At 32.5% G+C, this 17,443-nt stretch overlaps 1 protein-coding gene across 7 annotated transcripts in view; it reads right to left on the bottom strand.

Annotated features, from left to right (window-relative positions):
* Positions 1 to 1,229: 1,229 nt before the first annotated feature.
* The window catches only part of LOC106060634 (dynein axonemal heavy chain 1-like), a 91,158-nt gene continuing 74,944 nt past the window's right edge, over positions 1,230 to 17,443 (bottom strand). For 5 of the 7 annotated variants that reach the window (XM_056032385.1, XM_056032386.1, XM_056032384.1 and 2 more), the window contains 14 exons: positions 15,133 to 15,284; positions 14,358 to 14,557; positions 12,750 to 13,050; positions 11,170 to 11,301; positions 10,566 to 10,739; positions 9,288 to 9,467; positions 8,850 to 9,026; positions 7,691 to 7,861; positions 5,858 to 5,988; positions 5,442 to 5,586; positions 5,065 to 5,160; positions 4,635 to 4,745; positions 3,412 to 3,640; positions 1,230 to 2,188 (listed from right to left, as the gene is read on the bottom strand). In XM_056032385.1, the coding sequence (XP_055888360.1) occupies positions 2,067 to 2,188; positions 3,412 to 3,640; positions 4,635 to 4,745; positions 5,065 to 5,160; positions 5,442 to 5,586; positions 5,858 to 5,988; positions 7,691 to 7,861; positions 8,850 to 9,026; positions 9,288 to 9,467; positions 10,566 to 10,739; positions 11,170 to 11,301; positions 12,750 to 13,050; positions 14,358 to 14,557; positions 15,133 to 15,284 (2,321 nt within the window). In that variant the 3' untranslated portion in view covers positions 1,230 to 2,066. Of the gene's footprint in view, positions 2,189 to 3,411; positions 3,641 to 4,634; positions 4,746 to 5,064; positions 5,161 to 5,441; positions 5,587 to 5,857; positions 5,989 to 7,690; positions 7,862 to 8,849; positions 9,027 to 9,287; positions 9,468 to 9,497; positions 10,089 to 10,565; positions 10,740 to 11,169; positions 11,302 to 12,749; positions 13,051 to 14,357; positions 14,558 to 15,132; positions 15,285 to 17,443 lie in introns of those variants that run through there. The other 2 variants (XM_056032388.1, XM_056032390.1) reach the window with 2 other exon arrangements.

Below are 17,443 nucleotides of genomic sequence, written 5' to 3'. Positions count from 1 at the left end.
CGATATTTAAAAAAAAAACTACCCAGCTGTGGCAAAAGAAACAAAAACTCGATCCCAACTATCTCCTCCCCTCCTCCTTTTATTTTTAATAAGAGCTACGACTTCGTTTTAAAACTAAACTATGTTATTTTTACAAAGCTTCTATCAACTCACTGTCTGGTAAAGTTTGTACAGGTTATTTCTCGCACACCCAATTTCAGATCAAGCTGAAATTTTGCACAATTATTTCTTTTACCTAACAAAACAAGAATCAACAAAAAGAATCAACTATTGGTAATTAATTATTTTGTTTGTTATCTAGAACAAGGGAGAGAAATTGTACTTGACTGATGTGGTGGTATAAGTTGAATTAGTCCCTTTTATACTTTGTAGAGAGAAAAGTTTGAAACAATAGATAACTATAAAACAGAGTGAGTAAAAAGATGAGCAGCAATGTAAAACAATAAAATGGAGTTTGTGACAGAATCTCCTTGATTGATAGTCCCTCAGCCCTCCACTACAAATAGACAATCAACAGAGGATCAATACTCTTATAAACTTTTGGAACACTTACAACATTGACTAGTGACACAAATTGTACAATCAAAGTAAAACCTCTATAAGATCTATGTCATAGTCATCAGTGCACATCTTTTAGATGGCTTCAATGTAGTCAATCTAAAAACTTGAGTTTCCTATTATTTTTTATTATGTAAAAGAAATAGATAGGTTCCAACAGAAACTAGTGTGATAGCTGGGTCCCTCCAGTATGCCTACACATCATTTCAAAAAGTGTTATCATCTCAAAAAGTTCAAAGATATTTTTTTAAAAGGTCCAATAGCCTCAAAAAGTGCAATGATGTCAAAAGAATTTGACATGATATCAAATAACTTGGTTTCCACAGGAAAGAAAACACACTTCTCTTATTTTGTGAAACCTTAAATACATCAGTTTTTTTTTAGATACATTACTTTGAACAGAAATAAGGAGGCAGTTTCAACATTTAGACAGAAAACAATTTTGTAGGTCTTATTGCCTCCTGGGTGACTTTTTAAAATGGTATCTCTCTATATATGTGTGTCCACGTAGGCAATCAGATGTAGTCCAAAACAATATATTTGTTGTCAATTTAGAAAGAATGTCATAGCTGCAAGAGTTAAAAATAATGAACACTTATCTTGCACAGCATAATAATTTGCTCACAAACATTTCTAACTGATTATAGTTAGAGATTCAGAAAACAAATCCATGAAAATATTCATTCTTTATTAATTTCAACACAAGACAAAAGTCATTGTAGTTTCTTACTCTACAATTATTCACGAAATAAATCAATCTAACAACTAAACCTTTCCTTATAGAATAGTTCATTAATAATATTCCTACATATGACTAGGAAGTAAATGTATACTACTAAGTAAACATATTTTATAGATAGTGCTTAGAGTTGGCACCTATTTATTTACATTTTTTTTTTCGATCAGCACTATAATACTAACAACATAGTGATTAGACTTTTATATACAGACCAATAACATCCTATTTAGTCTAAAATGTAAATATTATTGACAACATATTTAGTCAGACTAGAATGTACAGGCCAATGACATCATGTTAAAATTATAATGTATAAACTAATGAGATCATGTTGAGACAGACTACAAGACAAATGACATCATGATGAGACAGACTACAAGACAAATGACATCATGTTGAGACAGACTACAAGACAAATGACATCATGATGAGACAGACTACAAGACAAATGACATCATGATGAGACACTACAAGACAAATGACATCATGTTAAGACAGACTACATGACAAATGACATCATGATGAGACAGACTACAAGACAAATGACATCATGATGAGACAGACTACAAGACAAATGACATCATGATGAGACAGACTACAAGACAAATGACATCATGATGAGACAGACTACAAGACAAATGACATCATGTTGAGACAGACTACAAGACAAATGACATCATGATGAGACAGACTACAAGACAAATGACATCATGATGAGACAGACTACAAAGTACAGACTGAGAGGTTCTTAAGACTGCAATGTGTTTTGCTAAAAATCCAGCGCACACATCAGAGCAACACCTCGTTTAATCCAGTATCTTTCTGGTTTGGATGATGGCAGCTCCACAGTGAACACAAAATTTGTTGAATGGCCTGTTGTGGATAGAGTTCCTGCAGAGAAAAGTATTGAGGCCTTACAATTGCAATGTCAGTCCAAACATTTTCTTTGGCTCTCAATAAAACATTTAGTCATTTCATTTTCCATTGCCATAATTCATTTAATTAATCATACATTAGCGTGTCATTACTGAAAAAAACAACTTATAGTCATAAAACCTTTTTAAATATAACTATTATAGAATGTCTAAATGTACAATCAGTCACAATACAATACAGCTAAAAATTAATAATATTTTCAACAGTACTCATTTCAAAAGGTTTTCAAACCAGATAGGAAATAATTCTGAACTTCTATTTTAAACTTTCAATACATAAAAAAAAAATACTAACATTATACAGTCCAATTTTATTCCTTTTAAAAACAATGTTTTATATACACTGATTACTTAAAGTGGTTTTGAAATTCTGCATTAGACAAAGATGTCTTTCAGTCATAATGGCTTTTGGAGAGCTTTGTATTGTCTCCACAATCATAAACAAACTTGACTGACATACACAGTGAAGAGAAGGGAAATCACTCATAATCAAGCAAAGAATAAGCACAAAGACTAATAATCTATGACAGTGAACTATGACCCCAATAGCTGTTTCTTTTATTTACATTCATGCACAAAGATTTTTCTGGATTGTTTTTGCCACTGATAGTAAATTCTCCAAGTTTCCCACAATTCCACCTTGACTCTACATCTAGTTTATTCAAATCGAGGTTATCTAGAAGGATCAACTTTTTTTCACAAGCACACGCAATGGGATTTATACAGCCAGTTAACATACCACTGGTCAGCTACTGTTTTAAAGTGTGGCCGATACACATATGTGACACTTTTCATGTCCCATAAAAAATTATTTTTGGCTGGCATCTTTGTTTCTAGAGGCAAGGATGCACCCAGATACTCTAAGGCAAAATTTAGGGCCTTAGATAAAAAGTTCAGGGGTTGCCCATGCATCTCTCTTGACCTTGCAGATTTGATCCTATAGAATACAGTTTATTACATATGGCATTAATTAACTGAGTTGCAGGATCTGTACCCCAGTTTATTGTCTTAACACTCCATTAAGGTGCTACAATTATGATTTCTCCTCAAGGTTAACTCCTGAAGCCATTTCAAATATATGCATTTTAAATGCTAAAAACAACCTTGAAACTCACAAATATAAAAACTTTTTTTGAAAGATACTATATAGTAAATAGTTGGAAGTAAGGAGTTGCTCACCTGCCCTAGTTAAAGTTTTGTACACAGGACAATGGTAAATCCCTTTTAGAGGTTCCACTCTATTTGATGTAGGAATCAGCCAAATAGGAGGCATGCTGAAGTATAATTCTTTGGGGACAGACTCCCAAAGAAACTGAGTTATAGCATTAAAGCGAGCTCCTTCAAGAAAAAGTCCTTCAATATAACAGCCAACTTTTGGTGGAATTTGTGCTTGATCAGCAGTAGTTATCTAAAGGTGAAAAAAAAACAACCTTTTAGATATAATGTTTACAATAGGAGCAAAATTTAGAACTATTACATTACTACTAGAGTTGCTTTGAACCAAACGTACATTCCATTACTTGATGATACACATGATTTTATGTAATAGTATAATTGTAGTTTGAACCACTTGTGACATCCATAATTGCATGATACAACCAATCTAATTGCAATAGACTAATTCTCATCTCATCTCTGCCTGCGGTACCCTCTGGGGCATAGACCACCAACCATCTTCCTCCAGGCGTCTTGGTTCTTGGAGAGTCTTACCAACTGTCCCCAAATCTTGCCCATCCATGTATTCCTGATCTGTCCCCTCTTCCTCATTCCTTGGGGGTTCCAGGTAAGGGCTTGCCTTATAATGATGGATGCAGGCTTATAAAGAACGTGGCCTTTCCATCCCCAGGTCCTCTGAAGGATATCTACTTCAATGGGCTGCTCCTTTGTTCTTTGCCACAGTTCCTCATTTGAGGATCTTGTCTGTTCAGTGGATCATAAAAATCGTCCTGATGAAGACTTGAATCTTTGGAATTTCAACAGTAGACTTATTGAGTGTCTTTATGTTTATTACAATATTGTTAGAAATTGTATCATGACTTTTAAAATCTTGCCATGATCTTGTTATCAATATTCATATTCCTTTGTCTTAATTAATCAAATATCAGATTGAAAAAAAAAAATTACTAAAGCACATCATTATAGTTTAAGAAATATAAATATATATATATACATATATACATATATATATATATATATATATATAAACAGCCTTTTTAATATGACAGAAACAGAAAAATGTTTTAATGTTTGTTTCTAAAGTTAAAATTAAAAAAATGTTTTTGTAGGCTATTTGTAACTATAAGTTGAATGTACTTGTGAATTAAGGGAAATAACTTTTTATGACAATGTAAATTACAAAAACTAAAAAGATGGCTACATAACATGCTAAATGATTTAAGCACCTTAAAATCAAAACTTATTGTGTCTATAGAGATTGCAACCTGTCTGGCATAATTCTGAAGAGTCCCAGTCAGAAATGCTTGTGGAAAGAAAAATCCAGATATCCAAAATACCTGCCAGAAAAATAAAAATCTATCAAATTTCAAGGCATATATTGGCAAACTTTATGTATTAATGCAGATATTCATCACATATGGATACTACTATATCAATGCACACACGGTTGAGCAAGATAAAAACTATTTTTACTGTTATTTTTCTGTTTTAACAATCAATTCCAGAAACAAAATAAAAGCTCTTTTAATCACTGTTGAATGTTTCAAAAGACTGCCACATCTACTTCCAGGTTCTTTATCTGCCACATCATACTTTTAAGTTCTATATAATACCATAGCTTAGTATAGGAATTGTGTGATCTTGTGCTATACTTACAGAAGGAATTCCATTATCTACCCACTTGTTGATGAAAGCCATTCTTTGAATTAGGTCAGCCACCCATGCTGAAAGAGGTTTCAATGATGGATAAGCCTAAAAGAGAGAAAAAAAAAAGGTCAATTTATATACTACCCCAAAGTTACCAATTTGTCTTTTAGGTTCCTGGTCATTTCATCCCCAGGGATGAAATGACCAGTCACCGTCTATTAAGCTGTAACCAATGCATTGCTAAATAAATGTTCACAAATTGATGTGACATTGATAAATTTGAAATGTGTTTCTGACAATTAAATCATATTGTTTGCCCAGTAATGTGTCTGTGTAGAGAGGAGGGTGGTAGAGGACATCAAACTAAAATCAAGCAAACAGCAAACCTTTCCTGACCACATTACAGGTACTAAGTTGATGAAAAGACTGTTGGCCATTTCTTCCAATTTCTGTGACATCACCACAAGACCTTTAAGAGCTTTCAGTAAATCTTTTAATGACTGATGTATGACCATAAGCAGACGATTGTACCTTTAGGAGTAAACAACAGTTATATTAACCTGTGAGGACATTTTATTGGCTAATTTAAAGATATTTTTCATTCATGCAATAATGAATTTTTCATACACAATGAAAGTAGATCTAACATGATTCAGTTCAAATACATGTAAATGCAGTGAATCAACATTGTGGCGAAGACACATCTTAAAATAATCTACATCAAAATTCAAACCATTCAACAAAGTTCCTTTCACTTTCCGATATTGAATACAACCAAGACTTAGTGGATCTCTCCCAATACCTGATGACTTCTTGAGCCAGGACTGAGTTCATTGATTGCTCATAGAGAACTGGATACTTCTGACAAACCATCTTCAAGTCAATAGTTTTAGGGCATTTCTCAAGTATGGTTTTGGCAGTGGCTTCCATTACCTACAATTCAGATATGAACAAAAGCTAATTTCTATAGCAAAAAGAAAAAGGAGAAACAACAGATTCAAGATATTTTACAAATACCATTTAGATATTTAATAGTTCAATCTAACAAAGTATGGATGTTTCTTTAGAAATAAAAATATTTTTTTCATCACAGGAATCAACCTGAAAACTGTTACATCATTTAAGTCTATCTAGGGCATTAGTTTTCTCAGCTATGCACAACAACAATTCATGTTTCAGTCTAGTTAGGTCATTAGTTTTCTCGGCTATGGACAACAACACTTCATGTTTCAGTCTAGCTAGGTCATTAGTTTTCTCAGCTATTGACAACAACACTTCATGTTTCAGTCTAGCTAGGTCATTAGTTTTCTCAGCTATGGACAACACTTCATGTTTCAGTCTAGCTAGGTCATTAGTTTTCTCAGCTATGGACAACACTTCATGTTTCAGTCTATCTAGGGCATTAGTTTTCTCAGCTATGCACAACAACAATTCATGTTTCAGTCTAGCTAGGTCATTAGTTTTCTCGGCTATGGACAACAACACTTCATGTTTCAGTCTAGCTAGGTCATTAGTTTTCTCAGCTATGGACAACAACACTTCATGTTTCAGTCTAGCTAGGTCATTAGTTTTCTCAGCTATGGACAACACTTCATGTTTCAGTCTAGCTAGGTCATTAGTTTTCTCAGCTATGGACAACACTTCATGTTTCAGTCTAGTTAGGGCATTAGTTTTCTCAGCTATAGACAACAACACTTCATGTTTCAGTCTAGCTAGGTCATTAGTTTTCTCAGCTATGGACAACACTTCATGTTTCAGTCTAGCTAGGTCATTAGTTTTCTCAGCGATGGACAACAACACTTCATGTTTCAGTCTAGCTAGGTCATTAGTTTTCTCAGCTATGGACAACAACACTTTATGTATCAGTCTAGCTAGGTCATTAGTTTTCTCAGCTATGGACAACACTTCATGTTTCAGTCTAGCTAGGTCATTAGTTTTCTCAGCTATGGACAACAACACTTTATGTTTCAGTCTAGCTAGGTCATTAGTTTTCACAGCAATGGACAACAACACTTCATGTTTCAGTCTAGCTAGGTCATTAGTTTTCTCAGCTATGGACAACACTTCATGTTTCAGTCTAGCTAGGTCATTAGTTTTCTCAGCTATGGACAACAACACTTTATGTATCAGTCTAGCTAGGTCATTAATTTTCTCAGCAATTCACAACACTTCATGTTTCAGTCTAGCTAGGTCATTAGTTTTCTCAGCAATTCACAACACTTCATGTTTCAAACAGACTTAGAAATAATGTATTTGTCCAACCGTATGTTGTACTAATTGTAGAGACGTTTATTAATGTAACTTGACTACTTACTATTTCAGATATTTGTATTTTACATGTTTAGTTGACAGTTGAAAAAAAATGTTTTCTTTAAAATGTTCAAATACTAAGAGTCTGGGGATAATTTGGTTGGAGACTAAGTATCCTTTCAATTTACAAAAGTTATAGAGATCTATTTCAAGTGACAATAGCTTTAGAATGTTGTATTTCAGATTTCAAAAACTTTAATATGATCTTTTGCAGATAACAGTAACTTTTAAACAATCTATTTCAGAATACAATAGCTTTAAAATGATCTATTTCAGATTAAAATAGCTTTAAAATAATCTATTTCAGATTACAGGGCTTGTTTACCTCCTCACGACTCATTCCTTTACCGGACACTGATTTTGGCTGCAGTTCTAACAAATAACCTAAAAGAGCTGTAGTTTCATTCTGTGCAAATGTGATATTAGCATTGTCATGAAGACCAAAGATTTCAGGTTTGTCATTGATGGGCAAATTTTTGATGTAATCCAAATAGCCCTGAAGAAAGGACAATAAACATATATATATATAGATTTGAAAAATTAGATGTCCTTATCCAGTATTTTTGTATAACAGATTGGTCCTCAAAGAAGATCTAGCTTTTTTTAAGCTATTACATTTATATTAAACAAAATAAAAGCAGCCATTTTATCAATTAAGGCTGCCTAACCATGTCATAATAATGGTCCCTAGTTTGAATCTCACCCTTTGAATTCCCCTGCCACCCTGAGGTAATCACAAGGATGAAATAATCTCCCTTTCTGAAGGACAACTGAAACCAGATATAGTCTTTAAAAAGTAACTACTTTAGCTATTATCTATACATTAGACAAATTAAAATCAACCACCTGAATCATTCTATGTGTAAAGCTGGACAAAACACCAATTAATTTTAACTTCATTTAGAGATAAAACAGGATTTTGATCAAAGTATTATGAATTAAAATGGCTGCCTGGAAAATTGGTATGTGCTCTAGTCAGTCATTTAGATGATCCCTGGTTTAAACTCTGTTAGGAAGATAAATCAAAGAATGTATACATCTTTTACTAAATAAAAAGATGGCAAGGAACAGACAGGAGATTCATGACACTGGTCTAAATTAATGCTCTGATCTAAAAAAAAATCTTGTACCGGTATATTAAAAAATAAATGTTAAAAGCAAGAAAATAATTTTAAAAAAGGATACTTTCTATATATTATCAAATAAACAATCAAATGTCCAACAAATGCCTGTTCTATTATACTTAGGAATCCAATGCCCATTCTATTAAACTTAGGAATCTAATGCCTAACAACTGCACATTCTATTATACTTAAGAATCTACTGCCCAAAAGCAGCCCATTCTATTATAGTTAGAAATCTAATGTCCAACAACAGCCCATTCTATTATACAAAGTTTTGAACTTTTTCCCCCATATTGATTCAAATAAAAAGAGTTACAGATATACAGGTTAAAGCTAATCAAAGATAAAAAGCTAGCTTACTGCTAGTTCTGTCTCTGCTGGTAGCTGTCTGTAAACCCCAGACTCAGAGTACATGAAACTACTGCTAATGACTTCAGCACAATAAAAGTCTCCTAGGATATTCATCATACATCTTCGATCCCAGTCATCTGTGACACGACCTCCATAGTTGATGTGACCAGCAGTGTACACCAGTACCTAAGATAATGTCATAGAACTCATTTTGTTTTTAATTTCAAATTCATCAATAACTGAAAGTATTATATTGTGAAATTAATAAAAATTACTCAGAAAATTTTACTTCCATACGCTAATTAAAAAAAAACAACAATACAGAATTAATTAGGAGCAGAAATAAATAAATTAGAATAACATAATTGTACTTAGCCTTATCAGACTATCACTGGGGCACTATTAGTGAATGTTAACCTTACTTGTTATTTGAATGTAATAATTCACCTTGAAAGGAATTTCATTGTATTCTTGCAAGAACATGTTCAGTTGATCAATACAAATACGAAGATCTCCATCTGTAAACTCATAAGGTATGTTGAACCCTAGAGCTCCAAATTTTCTACGTTCAAGAAGCACAGCATGGAAGAGACAGATTGAAAACAAGAGGTGCTTGAAGATTCTATTCTGTAAATAGTGGAGCACAAAATTTGGAAGAGAGAAAACTGAATGCATGAACAACCATTGTATAATAATCAATTAATCAAAACCAATTCAAAACATGGACATTTCTAAACATGAACATCAGTAGACATTGTTGCATTTCAGTCTGCATCATTATCTAATCAATGTCTTCAGTGACTATACTGATTTTGGAGTCCATTTAGCTACTTAGTCCTGACTCAGAGCAAATGGTGGTTGGTGACTATACAAGTCTATGTTTTAACAAACAGAAAAAACAGTAGGACATCTCTAGATAGGCATATATGATAAAAATTGTGTGAAAAAAAATAATTCCGGCAGCATGAGAAAACAATTACGTTTTTTAAGATTTAAAAGTAAAATTATGGTGATATTTCATAATGTGCTGTGTTCAAAGTTATAAATTTGCTCAGATAGATATTTTTGCATCTAGGTAGGAGTCAATATAATATGCTAGGTTACCATAACCAAATGGAGGTGAGGTGGCTGAACAGTAAACCCTTGCCTTCCAAACTGGGGGTCCTAGGTTCAAATCCTGTTGAAGACTGGAATTTTTAATTTCAGGATCTTAGGTCACCTCTGAGTTCACCCAGCTCTGATGGGTACCTGACATGAGTTAAGGAAAAGTAAAGGTGGTTGGTCGTTTTGCTGGTCACATGACAACCTCGTTAACTGTGGGCCACAGAAACGGATGGTCTTTAAAACTTCTGCCCTATAGATCCCAACGTCTGAAAGGGGAACTTTACTTTACTTAGGTTACCATAATCAAATGGAGGCAAGGTGGCTGAGCGGTAAACCCTTGGCTTCCAAACCGGGTCCCTGGTTCAAATCCTGGTGAAGACTCTTTGACAATGCCCTTTGATTGTAAACTAGAATTATAAGTTTTTCATCAATTCTGTGGCTTTAATGTAATTTGATTGTTTTGATTTCTGCTTCATTTATTCCTTACAATGATTTTTGTGGTTTAAAACTCTGGGTTTTATATTATCTACATCAATCATCAGTCAACTTGCGAATCTCCCATGTCATAAAACCAGTCTACAGATAAACTCCCATGAAGCAACCAGTCTACAGATAAATTACCTTCCCTGGACACTGCTTGAAAAATTTATCATTGAAGCTGAGATAAGATCTCAGCATATTGGCCTTGATTCCTTTTGGAGGTTCCACAGTCATTTTGGAACTGTTTTGAAGTATATATACTGGAAAGTTGGGGCTAGGCATACTAGTCAACCACAGACGAAAATCTTTATGAACCTAAAACAAAACATTTTAAAATAAATTACTACAAATCATACAAACAATCTCAAGATTATTATGAGCTGGGTGGACTTGATTAACATTATAGCAAAGGGGCTAGTATGCACCTATGTGGGGTATTGTATTTCCACTCATGCCAAGACATGATTCGATTAAAGAACTATTATTATATATATTATCAGTGTTAGGATAAATTTGGTGTCACTTAAAATAGCTGAGTTTAAAAGAATTTATTCAAGGACATGCAATATTTTTCCTTTTTATAAGTTTATTAAATAAAAAAATAAGTGTGAACATTTTGAATAATTAAAATTAATTAAAACACAGAAATATTTCCCATTGATCAAAACAATTTTAAGTAAATGTTTCATTATATGGAAATGTTTTTGACTTTCTTAAAGCAATTTTTGTTTTTATTTCAACTCACAAAATCTGAATCAATAGTCTCCACCAATCTCTCCAAGGTTGGCATCCAGCTTGGTGCCAAATGACAGTTCTGAAAGAAACACCAGCCACCTTTGTCCATTGCCAATTTCATTAACATTTCTGCTCTTGGTCCCTGGAGAAAGAGTTTTGTGGTGTTTATACAATAGAAATAGATTAAAAATGTTTTGATATCATTTTTGGTTTTGGTTTAGAACCATTTATGGCGAAAGTTCAGTTTTCTTCTAAAATAAATTCTTATTTGAACTAGAAATGATGAAAAAAAAGCAAGTAAAGTATTGTTGGACTCAATTCAATTTGTTGTATATAACTAAAGCTTGAATATAAATCTAGCTAGATGCCAACTAAAAACATCAGTTTCAACTGCTATGAAGCACAGTTAAGTTATTTTTAATATAAACGTTTGACAGAAAGCTGAAGTATAAATAGTTCAACTAGTAAAGGAATAAATAAGTGGCTACTTTTGTTCTAGTTAGAAATGTCAACATTGAACATGTTCCTTACTCAGCTTACTGTAATTACATTAGAATCACAATTTTTAAATATCTAGTTATGTCTGAATGGACCTCATTCACCAGTAGTAAATAAACAACATTGAGCCACATGTTTCCCTATCTCTTCTATACAAATTACAATCTAATTTTAATCAACAATGGTTATTCTGAAACAGTTTTTTTTATTGTTTTATCAATATTATCATGTGATCGTTCATTTTGGTGATTGAGATCCATTATCATGTAATCTATTTGCAGCTTGTTTTAAAAAAAGGTTTTTGAAAATTTATACAGCCGAGTATACATAAAAGATATAAAAGAAAAATTCTAAATATTGCAAATATGAAATTTTTTTATTTATCTAATTAAAATATAATAGAATGTAAATCATATTCACTATCATAGCTATTGTCAGGAACTTTAAAGTAAAAAAAAAAACAACAGAAACTTTGAATTGTATTTGATACAAAAATGTTTTCTACTATTTGTAAAAGCCATCTTTTTATTTATTTCTTTCCTATTTTTCAAGTCATGTTGATGTTGAAGTAGAACATTATGTTCTCTGCCTTTTTTTCAACGTTGAAGTAAATTTCTTATTCACATGTCTGTCATTACTTTCCTTTTCTTATACTTGGATGCACAAAACAATTTTTTTGTTCTTAAGAATGATTATATCTAGAAGTAAAAAAAGTTCCCTTTCAGACCTTGCAATCTATGGGGCAGATGATATAAAGGTCATCTGTTCATGTGGTTAACAAGCTATCATGTGGCCAGAATAACAACCAACCGCCTTACATTTCCCCAACTAATGTTAGGTACTCATTAGAGCTGGGTGGACTCAGATGTGCCCTAAAGATTTGGAAATAAAAAAAATTCTGGATTCATAAGGATTTGAACCTGTGACTCGCTCTGTTTGGATCCAAGTGCTTTACCACTCAGCCACCATGATTATCTGTATTGATATTTATTTCCTTTTGATCCACAACTGGTCCAAATATCAGTATTTAATTTCTTCCAGTACTTAGCATGCAATCTTATGTCAAGTAGAACGAGATAATACAACAATTACCTGCCCTTGTCCTAGAGAGATTGCACTTAATTTCTTAGAAAATTTTAAAGTTTCCGCGAAACTGTAAAGAGATCCAGCAGGGTCTGTTCCTGTTGACAGCACAAAGACCAAAGGTGTGGTTGTGGATGACTCCTTAAACACATCTGAAAGGTCTGTTGTCTGTGGCTCTATGAACTTCTGGCCCAAAACCTGAGCCACTAAGTTTTGCATGGCATTGGTGACTTTGTCTGGTCTCAAGGCTTTCAGGACCAGCGTGCACTGGAAGTCATCTAATGCAGCCCATTCACCAGGGAGTTTGATACTGTCAACAAAACATGACAATTTTATTAAAACTTCAAATAATAAAGAAACAAAGAAAAAAATGACAATCTTAACTTTTCAACTAGCCTCTTTGATTATTGACAATCAGCCTTACCTTCTTAAAAGTGAAGAAGAACATGAAGTTAATTAGTTTTATTTAGAATTACTTTTTATTAAATTTTACATTCAATTTATTATGTTGATCTTCATGCTCACAAACTGACAGCACAGTGCCAAGAGGGAAATGTAAAAAAAAAATGTTCATATGTTTAAACTGCACTAAAATAATTTTTTTAAAAAGAGTTATCATAGTAGTCAGATTTCAATAACAATTTTTTTTTAAATACATGCCTGCGTTTCAATGCAATATTTGTAAACAATGATAAGGGCCAAGTGTTTGTTATCCTTATCTTTTTAAAGCCATTTTTTGGCAAACTAATAATTCAGCTATAACCTTCATTTTAATCAACATTAAAAAAAGTTTTGTGAAAAACAGCATTTTTTTTTAGTCGTGTCAAATAAATTTTCTTATATGATATGAAGTCTGTGTGAAATTGTTATGATCCTCAATATCCAGGCTCTTTGCAAACACTGCTTTTAACATGAAACAACTTGCTCAAAAACTGCAAGACATCTAACTATAATCGTTGTACTCAAATTGTACTGAACTTCTCTCCTCATGGTCACTACAGTTAGGACAATCTGATATGTGGTCTATGTTATGAAGTGTTATATTATGAAGTCTGTGTTATGTTATGACGTCTATGTTATGTTATGAAGTCTATATGTTAAGTACATAACAGGATATGAATTCTATGATGAGAATTATAGGATTTGATATGAAGTATATAATATGATATGGGAACTATCTTATACGCTTAAAATTAGCAAAACTTATTATTATAGAAAACAATGAAAAAATGTACAAAACTTCTTACTGAAAAAATAAACTCAATGTATAAAGTAAAAACTTTCCCAAGACATGGAGCTACATAACTCTGTGGTTCTCTTCCTTCCCAGTATGCTATTTTATCAAGATAATACATTTTGCTTTCTCTTTGTAAGTGAATTAATTAATTAATTATCAGAAGTAGCACAAGGTAATACAGAAAAGGGTAGCACAGAAAAATAAAATGAGAGTACAAATGGAAAAAATCCATCAATAAATAGTCCTTTCATTTTGTTCCACTAATTAACAGCTGCTAGAGTTTATGTTAGTATTTTTAAAACATGAGTCACACATTGCCTCAGCTTTCCTCACCCTAAGCAAGTACATGTTAACATAAAAAAAAAATAACACAAACTTACTCTTGGGGTTCACTGCTATCAAATATGTATTTAAATTCATGTATGTACTTTTTAAAATGAGAAGCAAAATTTTTAAACGATGGTAAAGTCGGGAGAGTCAAAATTTCATTCCAGGAACGAACAGAGATCCATGAAGGGTCTGGGTTAGGTAACTGTTCTGGAACCACTGTACCGCCAGCTATTAACCAACGCCAGTCACTCTGGGGGGAAAAATATTAAGAATAAAATGAGCTAGTTTTTGTTTTTATTATGTCTCTACATAAACAGCTCATTCCAAAGACATTCCAATTGTGTGCAGTGGCAGAAGGAAGGGAACAGAAATGTGGGAACAGATCATCAAGAAATGAAAGCCTCGACATGAAAGCCTAGACATGAAAGCATGTCACATTGTGAAGGATAACAAACAAAAATAGAGTGAAATAGTCACTTGTGAGGTATTGATCCATCTAACTATAGAACAGAAAAATAAAAAAATAAGATATTTTATTGGAAATGTATAGGAAGCATAATTTTATATATTTAAACTAAACTTTTTTCAAAAAAGTAGATTTCTATGAAATACAACTGGACCTGTTTCTGACATAGAACTTGGCATGACTGTCTGGTCTTGTGGTATTGTATGAGCTTCAGAATGTCAACAAGATGATTCAAGTTCAAACCCTGCCTGCTATCATATAAGGTTTAAACTAGTAATAATCTTCATTTCTGAAGAAACATACACAATTTTTGTTGACACTTCTAGGGCATACAAGAATAAAAAAAAAAACATACATACTAAGTCAATGTTTCCTTTCTCCATCTCTCGACGTACAGTCATTAGAAGACCAAATAAGAGTTTGTGTTTTTCAAAAAGACTGCGGCAGACGTTAATATATAAATTGTAGGTGAAGGTTTCATTGATATGGACTACCCTTTCAGCTAGTGTCTCTGGGGGAAAAAAAATTTCAACTATCAAAGAGACCTCAGTTCAATTTTCTAAACAAAAAAAGTAAAAGTATACGCTGGGGATTTTCAAAATATATATTAATAACAACAATCTGCTTATTGTGTACACACTTAGTTTTAAGATCTCATCTCTGGTCTTATCATTTATTTGGACGTGTTTGGGGGGGGGTATCAAAACATAATGCAGTCCATATCAAAACATAATGCAGTCCATATCAAAACATAATTCAGTCCATATCAAAACATAATGCAGTCCATATCAAAACATAATTCAGTCCATATCAAAACATAATTCAGTCCATATCAAAACATAATGCAGTCCATATCAAAACATAATGCAGTCCATATCAAAACATAATGCAGCCTAAGTTAAATTTTGATTTAAAATTTCTAGTCAACCTCATAATTTAAACTTGAACCTCCTATTCCCTAAGCTAGGTTACCAATAGTTTATGCTATTCGCAGTGGTGACACTCATTAGGGGGTGACACACAGGTGGTTGACATGCACTTTTTCAAAAAAGAAAAAGAAATAATAATAATAAAAAAAACAGACAACTTAAAAAATCTTTATCAGGCTTTAAGATTTGGAAATCTTTGGCACTCGGAATTAGAATACAAAAAAAAAAAAAAGACCAAGGAAGTCATTGCTATGCTCAAGGTCAAGAAGGAAACAAAGAAGAACATCTTGCACAGACTGCTTGATATCAAAATGTTTCTTGCATAAATCGCAGGCAATGATGGGCACTAAAATGTTACTTTCCAGTCTTGTATCAAAATTTACAGAGCTTATAATGTTATAACAGAACTCATAAAGAGACAAATGATAGAAAATACTGTGGTATCTTGTATCATAGCACACCTAAAATAAATGTCAGAAGTTGTAAGATATTTTAACATTAGAAATGGTGACTTAAAATGTCAGAAATGTTTTAGGATATTTTTATTCAAAGATAACCAAAGCTGATGGTGCCAGTTCTGATATCTTAAAATGCCTAGAAAGAGATGGGCCTAACTTATTGATGTGTTGCGCTCAAGGGTATGATAAAGCAGCTACAATATCTGGAATTCATGAAGAAGTGCAGGCAATATTAAAAAAAACAACAGAAACGCAATTTGAATGGATGAGTACATTGTTCATTTTAGCTATAATCAAAATTCAGAAAATACTTCCTGCATGACATTTTAGTTAGTCTTTAAAAAAATTTCTTTCATCACGCTTTTACCATTCGATGGGGTATTTTAATTAATCACAATGGAGTTACACTGGAGTATCATTAAAATGTCTATAAACAACTCGCTGGAGTGATCTACTAATGTTAGAAACAGTGAAAGAACCATTTGATGAAAGTGTGACAGCAATTGAAGCTCTTTAGCACCACTCTGAAAATATGACACTACTAGAGGTGCAGCTCAAAGACCATTGACATTATCTAAAAATGTTAAGATAACTCTTGTCAAATCAAACTAGCATGTTATAGCAACAGAAAAATAAGTTTAAACAATATAAAAATGTCAGGAGAGTAGTCTCAAGATTCTGGACTCACTATTCAAGTAGAGAACAAGGGGTTTATGCTGGAGTGCAGTGATCCCTTTAATGCTAAGTCAGACAACAAGATATTTTAACAGAAATAACAAAACTAGAATACATCTTCTGACAGCAAAGGTTAATTTTGAAGAGTCTTAAACTTTCATGCACTTACATTTTACAATCAAAATGGAATAACGATGTAACTTTTATAAGCCTTTTAATTAAGCCTTCAACAGCTTCTTGCCAAATGCATGTCAACGTGGTGTCTTTTGAAAGTTAATTAAGTATGTTTAATTGAGAACATTTGAAAACAAAATCGCATAACATATTGACTTTTAAGTTATTTATAAGTTTTCATGTTTGAAATCTTGAAAAGTTCTTATACGATTTTAAATGTTAAGCTTAATTATAATAATACTTATTATTATTATTTTGTACCGTAATTAATTCTTTGTCAGTACAAAACTATCAATATAATGTTTAACTGTTTCTGTTAGGAGCTCTTTAAAGTCTACTAAGGAAAGCATGTTTAGTTGATGTTAAATATTTTTTCTAATTTAAAATGTTAAATTTTTAACTATGCAATAACTAATGATAAAGTGTCAAAAACA

This window comes from Biomphalaria glabrata, chromosome 6 (assembly GCF_947242115.1).
Source record: "Biomphalaria glabrata chromosome 6, xgBioGlab47.1, whole genome shotgun sequence".
Lineage (NCBI taxonomy): Eukaryota > Metazoa > Mollusca > Gastropoda > Planorbidae > Biomphalaria > Biomphalaria glabrata.
The sequence above is the reverse complement of the archived record's forward strand: the minus strand, read 5'-3'. Positions and strand labels throughout refer to the sequence as shown.